Below are 20,988 nucleotides of genomic sequence, written 5' to 3'. Positions count from 1 at the left end.
TAGACCATTAAGATGAATACATGAGGATAATCCACCCACCATCAGAAGATGAGCAAATGCCAGAGATACAAACATTTGGACCCAAGCACCTGTCAAACACCCACCCAGGAAATACGTCACTGTCCCTTGAATAACGGGGTGCTAATTAAAGCTAAATTAAATGAAAATGCCATCCTGATTTGTGTTGCATTTCAAGGTGAACGTCAGAGTTGCCAGCACCAGCCTACATCATTGGTTTTCTAAGGGCCACTTGGCTAAGGAGTTGGAGACCAAGGTGAGCAGGAGGCTGGCCACAGCAATGGCTTCTCTTTATTTCTAGATATGTAGTATTTCTCAAACTCTGTTGGTAGTTTAACCTCTTTGGAAGAAAATATGCTTCAGGGATGGAAATAGAGTGACTTCAGAGAAGGCAACTGGGTCAGGGAAATGTAGTTTAAATGGACCCTTGTAAAAAGGCTAAGATGGCAGAAATGTGGACCATATCGCTTTAGTCCAGAGACAGGCCCTTTCCCTAACATATATAGTAAATACTTATATAGTAAATATAAGTACATTTTCTACATAGCACACCACTCTATAGACACACACCCACATCATTGACTGATGTGATACAGAATTCCACCGAACTTTGGAAATGTTTAGAAACAGCTGGAAGAACTTTAGGCTTCAAGTACTAAGATAAAAAGGTCCTAAATGTATTTTTGATAACAACTCATTTTGGTAGGACACACTGATTGACCAAGAAACCTGAAATAAAAAGGTTCATAGGATGACAATGCATCCAACTTTACGGAGACATTCCTCTAGTTGAAGGGCTACCGCTCCAAGTTTAGTTGAAAGATAAATAACCAGAAGAACATGGGGAGGGGGGTGGAATTGAAGTTGCCCATTAACAGTTAACATGGAACCAGGAGGCAGAGAAAACCCACAATCCCCTTGATCCCAGTCTCCAAACCAAGACGGGAGATACTCCATTTCTATGAAGTTTTAGTATTTGTTTCTAAAGTTACATTTAAATTTATACATTATTCAGATCTGTGTCCAATTTTTCCTTTTGGGGGATGATATATTTTCTTTTGTTTGATAATGCATGAGTGGCAACCTGCTATGTATCAAATGTATACTAAGCCGCCGTCATTCTCTCCAATCTGTAGGCGTGCAAATTATTTCCAATAATTTCTAAGCTCTCTTGTGCGCCTTTGTTGCTAAGGCAGCAAGCAAAAGCCAACAAACAGAACTCAGAGGAAATAGTGGGACTCTGAAGTAAACAAGCTAAGTTATGGTACGGCAATCTTTAAAGCGAGCCGCCTTTTCAAAAAGGAGGCTGCTGTACTTGTTACAGGGCCAAGGGAATTTCAACTAATTTAACCAAAAGGAGCAGGACTGATGTTCAAAATTAACATGTAACATGTTTCAGTACCTTATCATTTTCATGATAAAAAAAAATAAAATTAATGGGCATGGCTCTGTTAAGGAGAGGTTTCAACTCCACTGAAGCATAAGCCCTTCTCTTCTCCAAAGGCAAATTCCCTAATTTCAGGAAGCCTTTGAGTCTTTTACAAAACTCTGGAATTCGTACAAATTGCATGTACTGGAAGTTACTTTCAAATAAAAATGGAAAAGACCAGTTCCAGGTTATTCATGCTACAAACCAGTTGCTTGCATGCACAGTCCAGATCCTATTAGCCAGAAACCTGTACCCTTCAATTCTGTAACACTGAGAAGACAACAAATATGAGCATTTCAACTCTCCTATTCGTGAAACAGTTCCAGTGCAGAAGATACAGCCATGTAAAATTAGGATATGGATATACAGTAACCATGTTTTTTGACCCTCCAAAGTTCTGTATGAGCTCAGGGATACACTCTGTTGCATTAAGACATTATGAACAAGATCCTCTTGGGATCCCAATGGAAAGACAAGACTTCACACCTGCAACTTCGCTCTGGAATAAGGCATTCAATCCACAAATCCACAGAACTTGACATCAACAAAATAGGGCAAGGGCAAGGGAAGACACCCAATGGATCATAGAAGGACCACAAAGGGTTACCTTCTATACATGGAAAGAGAGCAGAAACTCTCATAGCTTTCAGAGCCTATTCTAAGATCTACAGTAAACTCCCATAACTCTGGGTTTGTTGGGACTATAAATTTGAATCCAACACAAGGAAAGCTGCTTTTCAGAATGGATTCTCAACTCAAAGTTTATCACACTTACTAGCCAAATATTGTATGTGTATCTTATGACCCATAAACATACATGGTAGCTAGCAAAGTCAGCAATATTCAAATGGACAAATCAAATGCATACAAAACTTAAGGTAAGTAGGAAATATGCATCAATGGATGTAGTCCCCTGGTTAGTGAATAGACTTCATATTATGCAACATTATTTTTTGCTATCCACATTTATCGGAGATTAGTGTGTATTACACATACATAAATCTCTCTCTCTATATATAACATGTATATATGAGTATACAGATTTTACACACAATCTACAAAACATGGATGATAGCCAGGAAACTAGCCAAAATCTCACTTTTGTATACTGATGTTTGAGAGACAGTTATTCTCGTAAATTTTAGGTACCCACTGAAGATTTGACATAAGAAGACCTCTATTGAAAAAGTTAAGCTTTTTTCTTTTTCCTCCTTCCCCAGTCCTACCTTTTCATGCATATTTTTATATTAACTCATTTTAATTTACTTGAATTTTATTGGTGCATCATAATGATTTGTATTCTGTGTACTACTTCAAGAAAATGTATATGGAAAACTATATAAAATATAACACAGAAACAAATGTTGAAACTTATGCTTATGCATATTGAGGCTCCCTCAATTTTTCTTTGTTCATTAGTTTCCTTAACCCCAGCCTACCCGCATTCTGTGATTCATGCCTCACCATTTTGGTATATCCCGCTCCTCTAAAGCTCTCACTTGAAGTGTATTAAGCAAGCAATGCTACGTTAATATGAACAATTTTCACGTATTATATGATGGAACCTCCACAATGCCTGAACAATTGCGTGTGGCTGTCAACATAATTTATCCTTTCCATTATGGCATGAACACATCCTTTTTGCTTATCAGCTTGAATTATGGCCTAGAAGAGTGCTGCTAATTAAAATTATATATCATACATGGACATGCAGAGTTTGAACATTTGTCAAAGACAGAAAGCCATCTCAATTAGCTTTTCTTACTATAACTTTCTAAATAAGTATAATACACTGAAAGAGTTGAGGGAGACTCAACAGAGATGGGTCAGAAGTTCTGCTGTCTCTTCTTCCAGGGAACTAATGTTTCAGCCAAATCCCAGTCTGTGTCCTACTTCAAAGCTTGTTCTGTGGCAATTCAAAATAGCAGAAGAGGCACCAAACAGTTCTTCCTACCCAGTCCTTATAATAGAAATCAGACTTTTACGTTACAAAGACCTGAAATTAATTTCTAGCTATCAAGGAACATTACAGTTATTTGAAATTCCCAATAGCTTCCCTTCTCACAGAAATAGGCTTTCATTCACAGGAGCCAAGACAATTATCCATCACAGAATCACTAGACTTGTACTGAATAGTGGTTCATGGCATACAAGTGAATCCCCTAGAGAAAAGTTGCCTTTTCTAAGAACAGTACTGCTGTTAAATTAAGTTTTATTCAGCATGACATTCCATTTTCAGTCACAGTGGAGACCTTCACAGAACTCATAAAGAGGGTGTGAAGGTAGCAGTCTGCCCATTGGTTTTAGTATCAAGATACTGTTTTCAAATAGGAAAACATTCAGGTGGCTGTTGTGACCCATAGCACCTGAGCAAGAAAGAAAGATAAAATATGATCTTCAGACTTTTTGGATGATGTATTTGTGACACAAAATCGTTAAATACAATCCTTACTCTCTCAAACACCAAAGATGAATTAGAAATTGAAACAACAGAAAGTGCATTCTTTTGTTTTTTATATGTAAAGGGGACAAAAAAGAAGCTTACGTGCATTCAAAATTCTTACTCCTATAACAGGCAGAATAATCTCTGCAAGCATTTGGTGGCTGGCCTCTTCTTTCTGCATGATTTCTCTTGTCTACAAATGCTCCCCATTAAGAAACACTTGGATCCCTTTCTGTCCACTCTGACCTTCAAGAGAGGACATCTAAATATAGAACGAATGTTCCCTTGTTGATGAACATAACTGGAAATAGGAAGACATTCCACTCTGGTCAAGCAACAAATGCACCTTGACCCTAACCATAGACTATCAACACATTTAAAAACTCCAGCCCTTTCCTCCAGCTACATATGGCAGAAAATATTTACTTAATATTGAAACAAACTGAACCCCAAGGATTGTAGTGTCATTTTCCTGAATTCTTCAGGCGTGTTACTGCATTCTGAAATAACATAGCTGAGGACTTATGACTAAATGCTCAGTGCTGGTGTCTAGGAAACAAAAATATTTTCTCACCTGTATAACTGCAAATTGTTGCCAAACACTTATGAAAGTGCTTTACCCATCTTAAGCAGCCGCAGAAATATGAAATAAATTAACCTAGGGATGCCTCCTATAAAATAGGGGTGAGCAGACTATGGTTTATTTTTAATAGAACTGTATGATCCACAAATCAGAGCATAATACAAAAATGCGTTTACTTGGAATTACTCAGAAGAATGATGAGCTAGGGAATTTGCTTTGAAAGCCAAAATGAAACTCACAGCAATCACAATTCTTCCCCACACGAATACAATCCTGGTTACCCATCCCCCACAAACCTTTTTCATTTTAGCACTATAAAGATGGGATAAATCATTTGTTTCAGATACTATTAAACAACTAGGAGTCAGAGGCCTTAGCAGTCTACTTCAAATAACATGAAAGATCTCAATGTACAATCTCTCCACTCTGGCTACAAAAGACTAAAAAACTTTAGAGAAATTCCCTTGTCCCAACAGAAGCAACCTTGTGATATAGCACATTGAGAAAGTAAATAGAATGGCTTTTTACATCTAATTATAATCATCCTTAACACCATAGCGAAGTCAAGTTGTACCAAGCCATCCATCTCTTGCTTCCGATCACAGTGAAAGCAATGGTTTCCTAATATGATGCAATTATAGCACTTGAGAAGTACTTCATGGGGAAAAAAAACCTGGCTAATTACAAATGACTACTTGTAACTTTGTCCAGCACAACGTACTTGCACCAATGCAGTTGATCCATTCTCCCTTTCTATTCCTGTTAAAAATAAAAATGCCTTTCTTTACGAATATCAATCCCATGTGTTAAAGTGCTTACTATCACGTGCTTATGATCCAAAACAGCTATTGTTCTTAACAAGTCTCTCCAATATTAACTTAATTGAACATTTTTTAAAATAATAAACATTCTCCAGTTTCATTCCTCCACCACAGAAAGTCAGTATGGATGCAATAGGATGCTAAATTTGATCAATGGACTAAAACCAGTATGCTATTCACTTCATAGTAAAAAAGCTGTTCACTCCTTGTTTTAACAGTCCCATGATAAACCAGAGATTCTCTTGACCTGAGAATTGAAACAGGCATCAAGTATCCAGAAATTAATATTCTTAATAACATGCCTTCCCTAAGAAGTGAAATTTACATCAAACTTCTAAGTGCTTATGCCCTTAAAAAGTAGAGTTACTATGGACAATTCACAGCTGGCAAACCACCATCAAGTTTGTATTGCATCTGTTCTCAACTGTAAGTTGAGCAAATCATGGTCTCCCATGAAAAAAACAGGACGGTGCTCTAGAAGGTCTTTCCAGTAAAGCTATCTTTGAGTCAAGCTCAATTCCTGGTGCCTTTATTGAGGTATTTATATAATTTTATTAGCAACAATGTAGAAGTGGCTCTTCAAATTCCCAGTCTAGATTGCTGTTGTTGTTCGGTTGTTAAGTCGTGTCCAACTCTTCGTGACCCCACGAACCATATCACACCAGGTCTTCCTGTCCTTCACTGCCTCCCGGAGTTTGCCCAATTTCATGTTCATTGCTTCAGTGATGCTATCTAACCATCTCATCCTCTGCTGTCCCCTTCTCCTTTTGCCTTCCATCTTTCCCAGCATCAGGGTCTTTTCCAAAGAGTCCTCTCCTCGCATTAGGTGACCAAAGTATCTGAGCTTGAGCGTCAGTATCAAAATCTAGATGACAGCCCCGATATTCTTTAATAGTCTCTCATTTAAGTCTTAACGAGGTCTGATTCTGCTTGGCTTCTGAACTTAGACAAGATTGGTATTAGTCCCAACTCTACTCTTGGCAGTGTATCATAGCCTGTTAGATAAGTTGACCAGCACAGAGGCCAAAAAGAAAAGAAAGTATGGGTCTGTATTTGCATGCATGAGAATGAATGCAAAATGGGGAGAGAAGATACCAGCCACTGCCAGGACCATCTGAATCACAGTGTGGCTTCTCATCATCCCCCATTGTACATGGAAATGGGAAACAAGTAAACAAATAAAATGCCAACTCTACCATAGAATATTATTTGTAAATATTATGAATATCAGAACTGTACAGAACCCTAATGCCCTTGTATCCTAGCCATGCATTTCCTAGAGGCATCTAATTTACCACTGTCATTTCTTACTCTCATTGAATGACGTCTCCACCTCCTAAAGTCTTGTGTTTTGATCAGAAAATATATTTCATGTCTTCCCTACTTAGTGTACTCCAAATACGGTGGGTGTGCAACTTCCAGAATTTTGGCTGAGAACTTTGGAAATTGAGGTCCCAAACCAACTGAAGAGCATGAGGTCAGAATCCAAGTCCTTGTTTGATGCATTCCAATTCTTACCTCAAGTAACGCAGCTGCAGGATCCCCTTGCAAGCTCTTTCCAAGTTTATCAACCTCATCTAGCAGGAAGACAGGATTGTTAACTCCAACAGTCTTCAAGCCATTGATGATACGTCCAGGCATGCTGCCAACATACGTGCGCCTTGTAAGGAGAAAATGGAGAGACTGAAATGCAGACAATAAGAGTACTGAAAAAATGAAGATGCAAGCTTGGCTCAAGTTATGCGTGCACATCAGCAAGAGTGAAAAATTTCCTCAACAGAAATATATGGAGTATGTTGTGATTTTGAAAACAACTTATACAAATGAAATAATGGTATGATCAGAGATATGAAAACATATTTTAGAGAATCAGATCAATTCAGCTAGTCTAGCTTTATCTGCCTGACAGTAATTTTTCAGGATCTCAGCAAAGGGGTCAATCAGGCATCTTTGTGAAAGGGCCTATAATTTCAAAAAATCACTTAATAAGGGCACAAAAAGTAAAATGCCCCAAACTGATTTTTCCTTTAAGTGCTATCAACAGTAATTGCAGGTGAAACTGGACATTCAAATAATCATATAAGTTCTTGAATGCCAACTGATGGTGCTACATATATATCTATATCTATATCTATATCTATATCTATATCTATATCTATATCTATATCTATATCTATATCTATATATCTATCTATCTCACATTTCTAATTCAATTAAACAGTAAGAGGACCATCTCAAATCTGAACCAAAAAAATTAGGTAGTTGGAGAGCAGACCTGGATATAACAAGAGTTATGTTCAAGCCTGATGATAAACCATATTTTATTATGGCAGGGACAAATCGAGTCTCTCTTTAGGCTTCGTACAAGTATGTTTTTATTTATAATAAAAAGTTTGTGTGTATGTGTATATATATTTATAGTTACCTATTCTTACTTGCAGTTCACCTATATTATCACTAAACAATACCCAATAACTTTACATGGCGAAACTCTAGCAATGAGTTCCTGAACTTCCCGCAACTAAATACACACACACACAAATAAATCAAGTAATGTGGCGTATGATTAGAAACCTTATGCACTTCATTTAGCTAAATTGATGGAGAAAATATTGTGTTATATAATGGGGTAGCTAATAAAATCCAGCTGGGGTGGAATGTTTTGCCAGGCTCCTTCCCAGGACCCAAATGATGTCAGAGGGCAGGGTATCAGCCAAGCTCCACCCCAAATCTGGTTGCTTCTGCATAGGCTACAGCTCAGCGAGCCAGGGAAAGACTCTCCTCCCGCGTGGAACAGGAAAATGGTTCTTCAAAGCAGCTGACTTGTTTGTGTTGTCCTGTGATTTGCTTTCCCCCCTCAAAAGTTCATGTTTATGAACACTCTGTAGCATCAGAGCAGTCTGCCCAAATGGCTCAGAGGGTGTGTAGGCTACTCCATGCAAACAAGTTCCTCGCACTGCACTATTATTAGACCTCAGGAATGTAGGCAGTAAAGGAGTCATTTTCTTTTTCTTGGCCCAGCACAGGCATGGCTGGTTATGACTACAAAGAATCTTGTCCTTGAGATCTTTGTTAGCTCCATCCCAGGATTAAAACATAAAACAAAGCAAAACAAAACTTCTCCCAGACAGTATCCAAGACTAAGATTTCCACTGTCTCTCCAGCAAAACTAGAGGAATTCAATAAGTGTATGTTGTTTCAAAAGAATAAATGATAAGAAACTTTCTAAGCTCAGGGCAAAATCATTTAGTGTCTGCTTCCACAAAAGGGGTGGAAGAGCATTCCTCTAAAGTGAACCATGCATAGAATCAGACTTAAGTAACCGGTGAGATTTTGTCTTTTTTATTTGCCAGAAATAATACTGAGTAGCACCAAGAAAATGTAAGGATCCTCCTTATGTACTATATAAATCTCATGAAAGAACCATGAATAACTTGGTGACCTGATTCAGATGTGCTGGCTAATATGGATATATTCACCCCCGGTCTTTGGCAATTTCATCTCCGCTTCTTAGTTAACAGTAGCCATAGTTTGATTGTCAGGGCATCCAAACTGAGCAGAGCACTGATCATGTTAACCAATATTTTCCTTTAAATAAGAACTGGAAACCCACTTGAAACTATGGTCTGGATCAAACTCTTGCCACTGACTGTTACAGGTTTGCCTAATTTGGATGTTATGACCAAATGTGGTTATATGAATCAGGCAGTGAAAAAGAGAAATGGGGTGCACAGAGAAGGAGGAAATTTCTAATGATCAGTCTACTCTAAAAGATTTCTAATGGTCAGAAAGTGTACTTCTAGTCCACTATCCCCAGCATGTGGTTGAACCAAATGGCTCACCTGCCCCGCAAAAGAATATATCGTCCAACTGCTGTTTTATCAAAGGAAGACTTTATAAACTCTGTCAACTAAAAGCAGCCCCAAAAATAAATATAGCATGGTAACATTTTCACAGTATGGAATAAAAGTATCTACAGATAATATTTTCTACAGAAAGAAAAATAAATAAAAAATCAGATTTTAAAAAGTGCTTTTCAAGCTCACTGAGTTAATACTGATACTTTCTTAGCAGCAATTCTCTGTACAAAACACCTTAAAAAACTGGCTCAGCCTCAACTACTACTTGAGGGTGATCAGTCATTCATGTCAATGGAACCAATCAGCTTTTCATAAAACGAATAAAACCCCAGAAACTCTGCAAGTATGTGACTAGTTGCAAAGGGTCTTTTTGACTGCTGCCTGGGATGTGTACAAGAATAATTATGTTCTGGTGGTTACAAAGGTATATAACATTCCACTGGCCAACAACCAGAAATTGGCTAATCTAGGGCCGAGCTCAGAGACCAAGAGCAAAGTCCTCCTCCTCCTTCCATTAGTCTAATTTATATCTGGTAAAAAAGAGAAAGGAGTAAAACCAAAGCTACTATAGGGAGCTAAACATTACTATGTTTTCATCAGAAGCATGACATTAATAAACAAAAGCACCGTAAGCAGTGGGATCATAGAAGAATAGAATGTGCTAAGCCCAGACTTAACTGGCACTGGATCCCAGCACTTACAGTTTGTTTAAAGATGTCAGGAGTCTTAAAAAGGACAGGAGGCATTGTGCTAAGTCGCCATTTTCAAGCCATGGTTTGTTGAACAAGCCAAAGAGCCTGAGATCACAAAATGAAGCTAGGACGTAAAGCACGGATTCTAATTTGCAATGTTTGGGCTCACACATCACGCTAAAACAGAATTAAACAAACAGAATTCTGGCTTAGCTGTGATATCTGAACCCAACCAATCTTTTCCAGCTAAAACAGATACTTCTCTGAAAATCTGTAAGCAGTTCAAACTGAGTGCACAAGAAATCAGACAATTATTGGGCCTGGGAAAGTCAGGAGGAGGAAATTATTATAAATGTACATGCCCTGAAAGACTTCCCCTACTTTTCACATACCCAAACCCACACCTATTAAGTCTTGGTGTGGATAAAAGGATTTTTAGGGAAGGGCACAAGAGAACAGTGGACATTGCAAAGCTGCCTGGAGTTCAAAGACAAACATTCCTTTAAATCTATCTCACTGAAACAAATCAACAAGACTTTAAAGTGATTAATTTTAACATTCCTAGGAAGTTAGCCTGATGCAGCAGATATACATTGCATTTGGACTGGGGAGAGCAACGTTCAAAGTCCCGCTAAGCCACAAAACCACTCTGCGCTTCTCTCCCTCTCTCTAATTTAGCTCAGAGTTATTGTGGTGAGAGAAATTTCGCCATGGAGGAGGGGAAAGAGTTCACCTCAATGTATAACACTTGGAGCTCCTTGGAAGAGGATAGTAAATGAATTATTAATAACATTTCTGCAAATCTCACTTACAGAGTCAGAGACTTTAAACTGTGGCAAGGTTAACCTCTAATTAAATCCAAAGCACATCCTGCTTGATACACATAAACAAAATGTGTCAAAAGCATGACAAAACAGAATATCTGTGTATCTGTAAAACAGATATACACAACATGAGGATGTCACTTTTCACAGTTCAAATAAGAGGTTGGTTCAAGTGAACTGTTTTCTTCTTCCAAAGAGCCAGGATTTGCCCACAAAATGCCTCTTTTTATAGAGAACCTAAATATGAAGAATGGAGCTGAAATCCTGAAGCAGTATTATTTTTCTAAAGAAGTCTGCCCTAAATTGAAATAAGACCATTTTTTTTTTTACAAAGGGAGCAATTGCTCAGCGAAAGGAGAAGACAGCTGGAAACAGCAAAGCTTGCGTTCAACATTCTGGATTTGCAGGCTGGGAACCAGCAGTGACTTCTCCAAACTGAAACCTGGGTCGGATCCACACAGACCAGCAACTCCAAGCACATGAGCTGCCCTTCCCTGCCCTGGTGTTGCTCTCTTCTCATACCTGAATAATACATCAAAATCCCCTCCAGCATTCACTGATGCTTTCGTTTAGAGCAGGGTTTCTCAACCTTGGCAACTTGAAGCTGGGTGGACCTCAACTCCCAGAATTCCCAGCCAGCCCAGAAGTCCACCCATCTTCAAGCTGCCAAGGTTGAGAAACACTGGTTTAGAGTGTATTTCTACTTGCCATGCCACCGTTTCGATGTATCAACAACATAAAGATCCAAGCAGCTTTTCACTGAACGGTGTGAGCAAAAGAGAAAGCAAAGATGTGTAGAGCAGCAAATGAAGGTAGGGATCAAAAAAAGCAGGTGAGGACTTGTTAAGTAGCAAAGGGCTTCTGAAATTGTAAAGAACAATATGCTGGCCTTCTGACACAACACCTCATCCTTCACTACTGCTCCTCGTGCCAGTCCTGTTTGTTCTTATGGGGCCAGTAGTTCTTTCCAAGGAAAAAGCACATCTGGGGATCAGCTCTCATGCCACTTAGTTGGTCCCATAGCCAGGTAGGAAGCAGAAGCCAGTTTTCTCTCTGGCCTTTAGAGAACTGGAGAAAGGTGTCTCAGTTAGTTCTGCTACCCTTTGCTGATCTCAAGAGGCCCTGCCCGCTCTCCTAAGTTTCTGTATACATCTCCACAGCATATGTCTCCTGTTACTTTATGAGCGGTGGTGAGGAGACACTGCTGCACCCCTTAAAATCTTTGGAAGTTTTATTGTCAAAAGGTATTCTAATGGTTTATTTTCCCTTAATGCGCTCACAGACAGACACAAGATCTTTGAACAAAACTTTACAAAGGAAAAAGAAAGAAAAAGCAAAAAGCAAAAAGCAAAGAAAGGGAAAAAAAAAAGCTGTGGCTATAGAGCTAGCATTACATTAGCCCTAAACTAGTTGCACTGGCAAAATACTGTGCCCTAGCCATTCTCTGAGACATTACATTCTACCAAGATTTACCAAACAGTTGCTCTCTTCAAAAAAACGCTTCTCTTCAGGTTCTTCAATGAAAGGCATATAACAACCTCTAGTGGTTCCCATTTGAACAGCAAGGCATGTTCTACTTTTCAGAAGCCCAGTCAACAGATGAAGGATGGGTAAACAAACTTACCTGCTTACACCCTACACCAGTCATCAGCATATGTTAGAATGCGACACAATTTGAACTGAGCAAATGGTGATGGGGCATGTACTGTATTTATAATATATCTGACGTCTATTATAGGGACACTAGGAACATCAACACTTGGAAGTCCTTCCCATAAATTCCAGCAGGTTTCAGGTGGCAACAAAAGTCTGTAGTGCTGTCAGCCTCATTGTCCCAGATCCCAACTTTCCTGCACTGGGTACAGGAATCTGTAGAGGAATTATATGTGTCTTTGATAAAATGCACACATTGGGAAACCTGATAAAGAAGCATTGGCCTGAACAAGTATGTAACATTCATGTGATTAGAATAGTTAATAGAAGCAGCGCAAGAGTTCTAACAAACTAACCTGAAACAGACTGATATACAATCATTACTAAGACACAGTAGTTTCATACAACAACATGAAAAGGAGACTTTCACCCAGGTTATGATAAGCAATGCAAATTAAAGCTGCACGAAATGTAAACAGAAGGGGCCTCCTTGCACAGAGAAGAGCAAAACCTTGCTTCACTTGGCCAAAGTTGCCATCTCTCCTTGCATAAACACACATTTCTTTTCCCAAGGGATCACATGTACTAAATTCAAATCTTTACATCACCCTAATAAGTCCTTATATATTGCCTTACATAGGAAGCCTGCACTTTGATTTATGCTCTTCCAACTTGCTGTAAATTTCATAAATTTCAATGTACCAGATAATTTTGGCAACACATTTACTTCTTCCCCAGTCAGCACATCCTATTCCAGCTAAGCACAAAATGGCAACTGTCAAAACTAGCTCAGCCTCTTACTGCTGTATTTCATCCCCTTCAGAGCTTCTGTAATTAGTCTTTTTAATGGTGATTCCAACTGATCTTTTTAATGTCCCTCACTTAAACAGCTCCAAAGTCCATTCCACTGTGATTGCTCCAACTATGACTTGATCCTGGGTACTACATGTACTCCTTAGACTTCCTCTATAGTATTCCTTTAAATAATAACCTTTTGCTTTCACTACATTTACACCAGTGACTCAGGGACCAGTTTTTCCTACTGGGGACATCTGTCAGACCTACTTGCCAGAAGTTATTCTATGTGGTTGAAACCCTCTACCATAAATTGAATTCATCGACATTTGTGCTCTACATGACTACGTACAGACTACATTCAGCTTTAGAAGTATCTAGGTCCTGGCACTCAGAAGTGGCAGGATGGGATACATAAAATCTATATATCAGAATGGTATATACAGCCCACCTTCGCTTTAGCTGTCAGAGCAGACAGAGGCAGGTGTTACTTTATGACATGTCCCCATGTATGGGGTTAGTTATATAAGACCCTGTAAAATGCCCCTACAGATAATTCTTGCAACTGATCCTTTAAAACAACACTACTGACATGATGAACAAGAATGCAACCTTTTATTTAGGCATCCAAATAAATCCGCTTTCTAATCAGCACTCAAAGAGGATTGAAGGCAGCATGGTAGGCCTTGTGAGGCATCTCAGTGGCGCCAATCTGCCCCTAGAGAGAGCCTCACTTCAATGCAAGGGTCTGATCTGACCACACACAAACTAATAGATTTCAGAATTATGCTCAAAGCTGATAAATGAAAATAATTTACATACTTACATTAAAGTTTTATGAAGTTCAATACAACGTATTCTTCTCTATATAGGTTTAAGATGTGTAAACCTAAGCTGTAATTATAAACACACTTAAGAGGGAGTACATGACCGTACTCAGTAGGCTGTACTTCCTAGTACAGCAACAACATAAATAAATTCTGAAAAGAGACTGAAAGCTATTGCACTTTTTTCTGCATCTTCCTTCTGAAGCCTGCTCTCCACGGCAGAAAAAAAATGTGCATGTGTATAAACAATTGGGTATCTTTCTCTGTAAGGACAATCCATACATCAGTGTGAAGAAGCTGGGATGGAAGTGGGAAAACAAGGTGAGTGTTCTTCCACAGCCTGTAATTCACCAGGTAACCAAAAAAAGAAAAAAAGACTTAAAATACCTGTGACCTCGGATGTCAGACTGGTCACACACTCCACCTAGCGCGATCCGGTGGAACTCTCGGCCCAAAGTCTTTGCCACAGATCGGCCCACGCTTGTTTTGCCAACTCCAGGGGGGCCTACGAAGCAAAGGATGGGCCCCTTTAAATTGTTCTTTAGTTGCCGGACAGCCAAATACTCCAACACTCTCTTCTTCAGTTTCTCCATAGCATAGTGGTCATTGTCCAGAAGAATTCTGGCTGCACGAATATCCAGGCAATCTATTAACCCAAACATAACATCTTTTTACAGACTGAGCTAAAACAGTTCTTCAGACAACCACAAGAATACCACTATTTAAACAGAGGATGTCTCTGTGTTCTTTTTTTTTAACGACATTCTCATCTTAAGAAAATATCCGTTGACCTTTTGTACTTTTGCTCCATGGTAGTTCCACCATCAGTTCCAAATAATTTCGGGTTAAGGCATATTCTGGCATGGATTGAGGCATCTTCTTTAACCTAGAAAAGCAGATAAACCTGTTAACTGAAGAATCCAAATCCAGGTCTATAGATGTAACTGCAAAGAAATGAAAATACAACCAGCACAATACTGGAACACTTGATAGCATCCTAGCTGGCACCAATATTAGGTTGATATTCAATCTGGCTCAACGTTCAGAATGATGGTCAAAGGTTACAATCTAAGGGCTCCTAACCCTGCTAAACAGGCACAGGTCTTTAACGTATCTGAACAGGAGGCCTCTTCTATACTTAAACAAATAAATTAGAAACATTTAATTTATTCACAATACCCAGTTCTTGTACGTATAATGTATGTGAAACCATAGCATAAAAACCACAACTCAGGAGCAGTATTACGCAACTAAGACTATAATCCTAAGAGTGCATATTTGGAAAAAAGCTTTATTGAACTTAATGGGAATGTCTTCTGAGCAGAGCTGCCCTTTGATGCATGCTTATTTGTTATTCATTAGATTTTTATCCCACCCATCCTTCAGGAGCTCCAGATTATACAGGTAGTCCCAGACTTAGGACCACAATTGGGACCAGAATTTCCATCACTAAGCAATGCAGTCATAAAGCAAGATATCATGTGGCCTCATTGCTTAGCAATGGCAATCCCTGCACTCTCCATCACCATCGTTAAGCAAATTCCACTGGTCGTTAGTCGAGGACCCACCCCAATCCAAGCCATTACGGGCTTGGTCCCTCCTAGCCTTGAGCCTCAGTAAGGTAAGAGGCTGCCTCCAACTCCCCCCACCCACCTATCTCCCCACCATCTCTGCCCTTTTGACTGCCCTGCACCCTGCCTTGCAGGGCGGCAAGTAGCCCCAGACCCATGCAGCTCTCGGGCTGCTTGCATGCTGCAGCTCAGAGACTTCTTGGCCTTCCTTCCCCCTTCACTCGCTTGCATGCACCGCACCCTCCTTACCCTTTCACACACATGCACGCACCGTGCCCTCCTTCCCTCTTTAATTCGAACGGGTTGCCAAGCACCCAAATCACAGTCATGTGACCACAGGGGCTCTGCAACAGCTGTAACTTCCAAGACCAGTCATAAGTCAATTATTTTCAGCACCATCATAAGTTCGAACAGTTACTGAACAAATGGTCGTAACTCAAGGACTACCTCTTTAAAATATCACATGGAACAAAGTGGAATTATCTTCTGAGCAAATAGAAAAACCAAAGATGAAAACATCCATAAACTAAAAAGGTATGGTTTTTGCCATCAGTAAATAACACATGCTTCATAGCAGAAGGGGATTCACAAGAAAGCGATGAAAGAACTCACTGGACCTTTTAACTTCCTTGACACACACTTTGAGAGCTTGCTCGGGCATGCGAGAGGCTCGGATTTTTTTTTCAAGAATAATAATATCATCATGATCTTCATCCTCCTCCTCCTCTTCCATAGCACCTGGAATGTGGCCAATCCGTCGCACAGGACGTATTGCTACAATCTAAGTAATTGAAAGGTGGGAGAATAAAACCTTCAGGCAACTAGGTATCAAATGAGCTCACAATCCTCTAAAAATTGCTACAGAATACAAAATACTGGAAATCTAAAACCCACATCCTATATTAAAAAGTGGAAAACAAGTTCCTTATATCATGTCAGACCATCATCCATCTAGCCCAATCACGTCTCTACTGCCTGCTTGCAGTTCTTCAGTTTCAGCCAGAGTCTTCCCTAGCCTTGTTTGATGATGCAGGAAGCTGAATTTAGGACCTTTTGCCAACAAAGCATGTATTTTACTGCTGAGTTACAGCCCAAATTTAATTCACCTCCTTATTGCCTTTTGTTATTGTTAAATCAGTCCTGTTGCTAATACTTATCCTATGCCGAATAAATATACCCACACAAGTATATACATACGCCTTGAAGTAAATAGCTTAATTACAAAAATACCCTTTTGTCATCATCCTGCTTGTGTTTTCTGGTCTTCTGTAGAAGCTTCAAACCTTCAATCTGTCTAACCAGCAAGGGTATGGTCATTTTGAATCGTTCCTCCAAACCAACAGCATCCAAGATCTAATAGAAAAGTACAAAAATATTAAGTGGGTATTCTTTGAGTTTTTCTCAGATTTCTAGAATACCCCATGTCTCACCACAAAATATACTTGCCTAATCTGAAATGCGTCTGAGAAAATTAAGATATCATAAGCTATCAGAATCCATCCTGTCTGAGCTTTTGCTGCATCTCTATTCATGAGGAAAAAAAGAGCAAACTGGAGATGTCCCATAATAGGGATTTGCTGAACAAATAATCTGTTCTGTCTGCTGTTTTCGCAGTATTTTATAGTGTTATTGATACCTGTGTATGTGCATTGTTAGGCTGTAGTGAAAGGAAAATGGGACACAAACATTGAAAAATAAATAACAATACTATTCCTCCTTAGGAAGGTTGGAAAAGATTGCAAGTCCCTGATAGCAGGGGAACCTTTTGTCTCCAGATGTGGAACTGGAGAGGAAGAATAAAAGTGCAGGGGTTGGAAAAAGGTATTAATGGAAACCAGACAAGTACAAGAAATCAGGTTTAAGACAAGAGAAAAGCCTGTCTGATATGGCCTATCTTGTTCTGTACCAAATTTTCCTTAATCTGGTGCCACCAAGATGTGCTGGAGGACAGTTTCCATCATTCTGGAAGATGACAGAAGCCAGGACTGCAGCATTACTTCCAGGCCCTTGGTATGGCACCCCCACCCCCGATCAAGCCACCAAGATGCTTTTACTGAAGGTTGGTCATGGCGCCCTGAGAATTCTTAATCATTTGTTAGGTATTCTAGACAAACGCCAGTGGGGTTTCCTTTAGGCAAGCAAAGAATAATCTCTGACATCAGGGAAAGCGTGCTGTGGTTAACTGCACCACTTTTAGAGATAAAGGGCGTGGGTGTTGAAGATACAAAGATTAGAATGGAAGCACACTGTCACCATACAGAACATAGCATATGACATCACTGGAAAATGATAAAGTGGAAACCATTACCAGAGATATAGCTTGCAACAAAAGCAATGCTGTGATCCCTTAACTGCTCATATATTTATCGTCATATAAACTTTCATGGATGAAGGACCACTTACGCCAAATGCTTGGATAATATATTTTTTAATCTTTCAGGGAATCACAAGTGTTGAAGGGCTGACAAGAAGACTGTTTTTGTTCCAGCTTGGCAGTTCTTAGTGTTTTGGTAGATATAAACATTCAAAATTTAAATGGCTAGCTGAAAAGGGAGGCCCCCTTTCCTTTGTGAAGCCTGAATGAAAGCAGTGCTTGATACCTGAAGCTTCTCCTGATTGCTGGTACGGATGATCGAAGTGACTATATCTGGTAGAGCTTCCCTGGGTAGATTGTCCAACAAGCGTCTCAGTTTTGCCACTGCAGGGATCGACATATCCAGCATCTCAACCAGCTTTGTCAAGGGTGGGAAAAAGAATATATAGCAACATTTTAATACTGGTATTCATTCAGATCACTCAGCACTATAAACCAAAACTACTGGGTAGGACACCAAAGGACCCATCTGTTTCCTGAATTTTAGTTGTGCCAAGGTCATTTGTTCTGAAGGGATCTGCCCTAACCAAGAGAAGAATGGTCAAGAAGTCTGTAAGCTCTGCTGTCTCAAGATCTGAAGGACTTCTTTCTACATCGTTTGAACACCTTTCAGACACAACTATCCGCAGAATTCATGCTCTTTGCATCAGTAAACATCTTCCTCCTAAGGGCAAGCAGCAGCTGTTTGAGCATGATGATCGAAACCACATCTTCAAACAGCTTTATCAGCAAAATAAAGAGATAAACCTCTTATGCCATTAGTCAGAAAAGCAAGCAGTTGAATGCCCAGAGGGCTGTCAACATAAAGTTATGAGAACCTCTACGCCTTCTTTCCATATACAGAACACACAGTGAAAAAACTGTGTACTGAATTTTGCAATCATGCCTAACTAGATCATTTTATAATGCATTATCAGGTCAAGTTTTTTTCTAATAAATTTTGCAAAGGTCAAATATGCACACATTAAACAACAGTTGATTTTTGACATCCACAAAATGATCATTTGAAGGGTGCTTTGCAGTTGGAAAGTAGACACACACATACTAGAGCTAACATGCTGACCTAGACCATTATTCTATATACCCTACAGGTGCTCTGAAGGCATATAAGAATGTGTATGTTTACATGAGATTCTGAGTAAGCTGGCATAAAATTGTGCATCTGTGCATACAAACATGAAACTCCCTTTGCATGTGTGCTATGTATTTTAATGTGAATGTATGGAAGAATGCATGTATGATAGGACTGTTGAATTCTTTCCTTGTATACTTATTGTTCTAAAACTGGAATGAGATGATTATCACTACAATAGGGTTGTGGGTATACTTGTCAAAATTATTTAATCAACAGAAATAATAATTAATTAGTTTAAGTCAACATTTGTTTTGGACCCAACCACTCTGGCATGACCTGACCTCTTTCTGCAGCTCAGACGAACGTGTCCTCCTCAGCCCAAATGCATGAGAATATTTCAACGGGAAAAGTGAACAACTAACACTGCGTCAGCAACAAAGCACGGGCTTTGCTACTGAGCCACAATTCCTTTAGATGCAGCGATCATGGTAATTTCCCCAACAGATATTTAGATCTATAACTCCCATTTCAAGGCACTTAACCTGCACTGCATATTTATAGAATTGCTCCGACAGCTCTCCCAGCTCCTCCTCAGATGAAGACTTGTTGGTAAATTGTTCTAGCCGATCCAACTGTTCAACATCAGCAACGGGATAAGGTTTCTCCTTCACCAGCTGCAAAATCTGGAACCTGCAGAGGCCAGTTAACAGCAAAGTATAATGGGGCTTGGGCCAGTTGCTGCCAACCACCTGTATAGCCAGTGCAGCTGTGCCAATCCTGAAAGTACCAAGAAAGCAGGTGTTATTTGCCACACCACAATAGGGAACTGCTTGAACAGGAGTTAAATATCCATGGAGCTGTTCTGTAAGATGTTGTCCTTGGTAATGGGGCTAACATTATTACGTTAGCAAAGTTAGTCCTAACCTTAGGAAAGACCTAAGGAAAGACCAAAATCCTTTGAAAAAGAGAACCAGATGACTGGATTCCTGTTTCAGGCAGGCATTTTTGCTTATCCCTACTTAGAGATGCCTGGGACGGAGCATGGAACATTTTGCACAGAGAATTCTTTCAACCATTTGAACAGATGAGGCACTTGACCATTTATAAGCCAAAACTCAAGCATCAAAAGAAGCAACACAAACGTGCAGGGAAGAATTCAAAGTAGGGAAGCCTTTCTTCACTGTGTTTCTACAGCCACCTTTTTGCTGAAGAAGAAAGCTGTTTTTTAAACCCATCAATTAGTTGCCTTCTCATCAGTGGCAACTTTAGTTGTATGGAGTGTTCTCCTTACATCCATATGTTGCTCCTTAAGAGCCTGGCCTAGATAAATGCCCACACCCATCTTCTCAAGCCACTTTCAGGCACAGAACACGTGACTCTCCCACACTCGTTTTCCCACACCATTTCGTTTAGATCAGGGTTCCTCAACCTTGGCGACTTGAAGATGTGTGGACTTCAACTCCCAGATTTCCCCAGCCAGCCTGGCTGGGGAATTCTGGGAGTTGAAGTCCACACATCTTCAAGTCGCCAAGGTTGAGGAACCCTGATCTAGATCCATTTCCAAAAACTATGTTTCTAAAACTAGCAAGCAAACCTTTTTAACACCTAATTCTATAACCTTTACTAGTTACTATCACTGAATGAAGAGGAAACTGGAACTCCTCATCCATATTGTGCTCCACGTTAAACAGAGAGGGGAAAAAAGAAAAGAATGGGATGGAATTGGACTGTCAGGCAAATTTATAACCTATTTTATTTATTTATTAAATTTATACAGCCGCCCATCTCACACATGGGACCGTCTATACACAAGGCAATGCGACCTTTGATCCATGTTGCTGGCCAACAGAAAAATAAAGGGATAATCCAGAATTATTGCCATGAGATAGGCAGCTATAGAAATTGCTTAAATCAAGAATAAAGCTCAATGTCTTAACAATAATAAGGCAATAATTACTTTGCTCCAATTAGCAGAGGAGCAAAGCACATCCCCAGCCAGAAAGAAATGACAGGAACGAGGGGC

The 20,988-nt window shown here is 39.6% G+C and overlaps 1 protein-coding gene across 2 annotated transcripts in view; it reads right to left on the bottom strand.

Annotated features, from left to right (window-relative positions):
• Positions 1-20,988, bottom strand: part of LONP2 (lon peptidase 2, peroxisomal) — a 39,324-nt gene that overhangs the window by 17,723 nt on the left and 613 nt on the right. Inside the window, exons 2-8 of one of the 2 annotated variants that reach the window (XM_007421857.3) lie at positions 19,508-19,742; positions 18,117-18,248; positions 16,747-16,869; positions 16,134-16,297; positions 14,737-14,831; positions 14,333-14,591; positions 6,813-6,954 (exon numbers count right to left, since the gene is read on the bottom strand). In XM_007421857.3, coding sequence (XP_007421919.1) covers positions 6,813-6,954; positions 14,333-14,591; positions 14,737-14,831; positions 16,134-16,297; positions 16,747-16,869; positions 18,117-18,248; positions 19,508-19,742 — 1,150 coding nt within the window. The remainder of the gene's footprint in view (positions 1-6,812; positions 6,955-14,332; positions 14,592-14,736; positions 14,832-16,133; positions 16,298-16,746; positions 16,870-18,116; positions 18,249-19,507; positions 19,743-20,988) is intronic. The other variant, XM_088136105.1, reaches the window with a different exon arrangement.

Source organism: Python bivittatus, unplaced genomic scaffold (assembly GCF_059951505.1).
Source record: "Python bivittatus isolate LINGU-HERP-01145 unplaced genomic scaffold, Pbiv_v1 ctg000190_np1212, whole genome shotgun sequence".
Taxonomy (NCBI): domain Eukaryota; kingdom Metazoa; phylum Chordata; class Lepidosauria; order Squamata; family Pythonidae; genus Python; species Python bivittatus.
The sequence above is the reverse complement of the archived record's forward strand: the minus strand, read 5'-3'. Positions and strand labels throughout refer to the sequence as shown.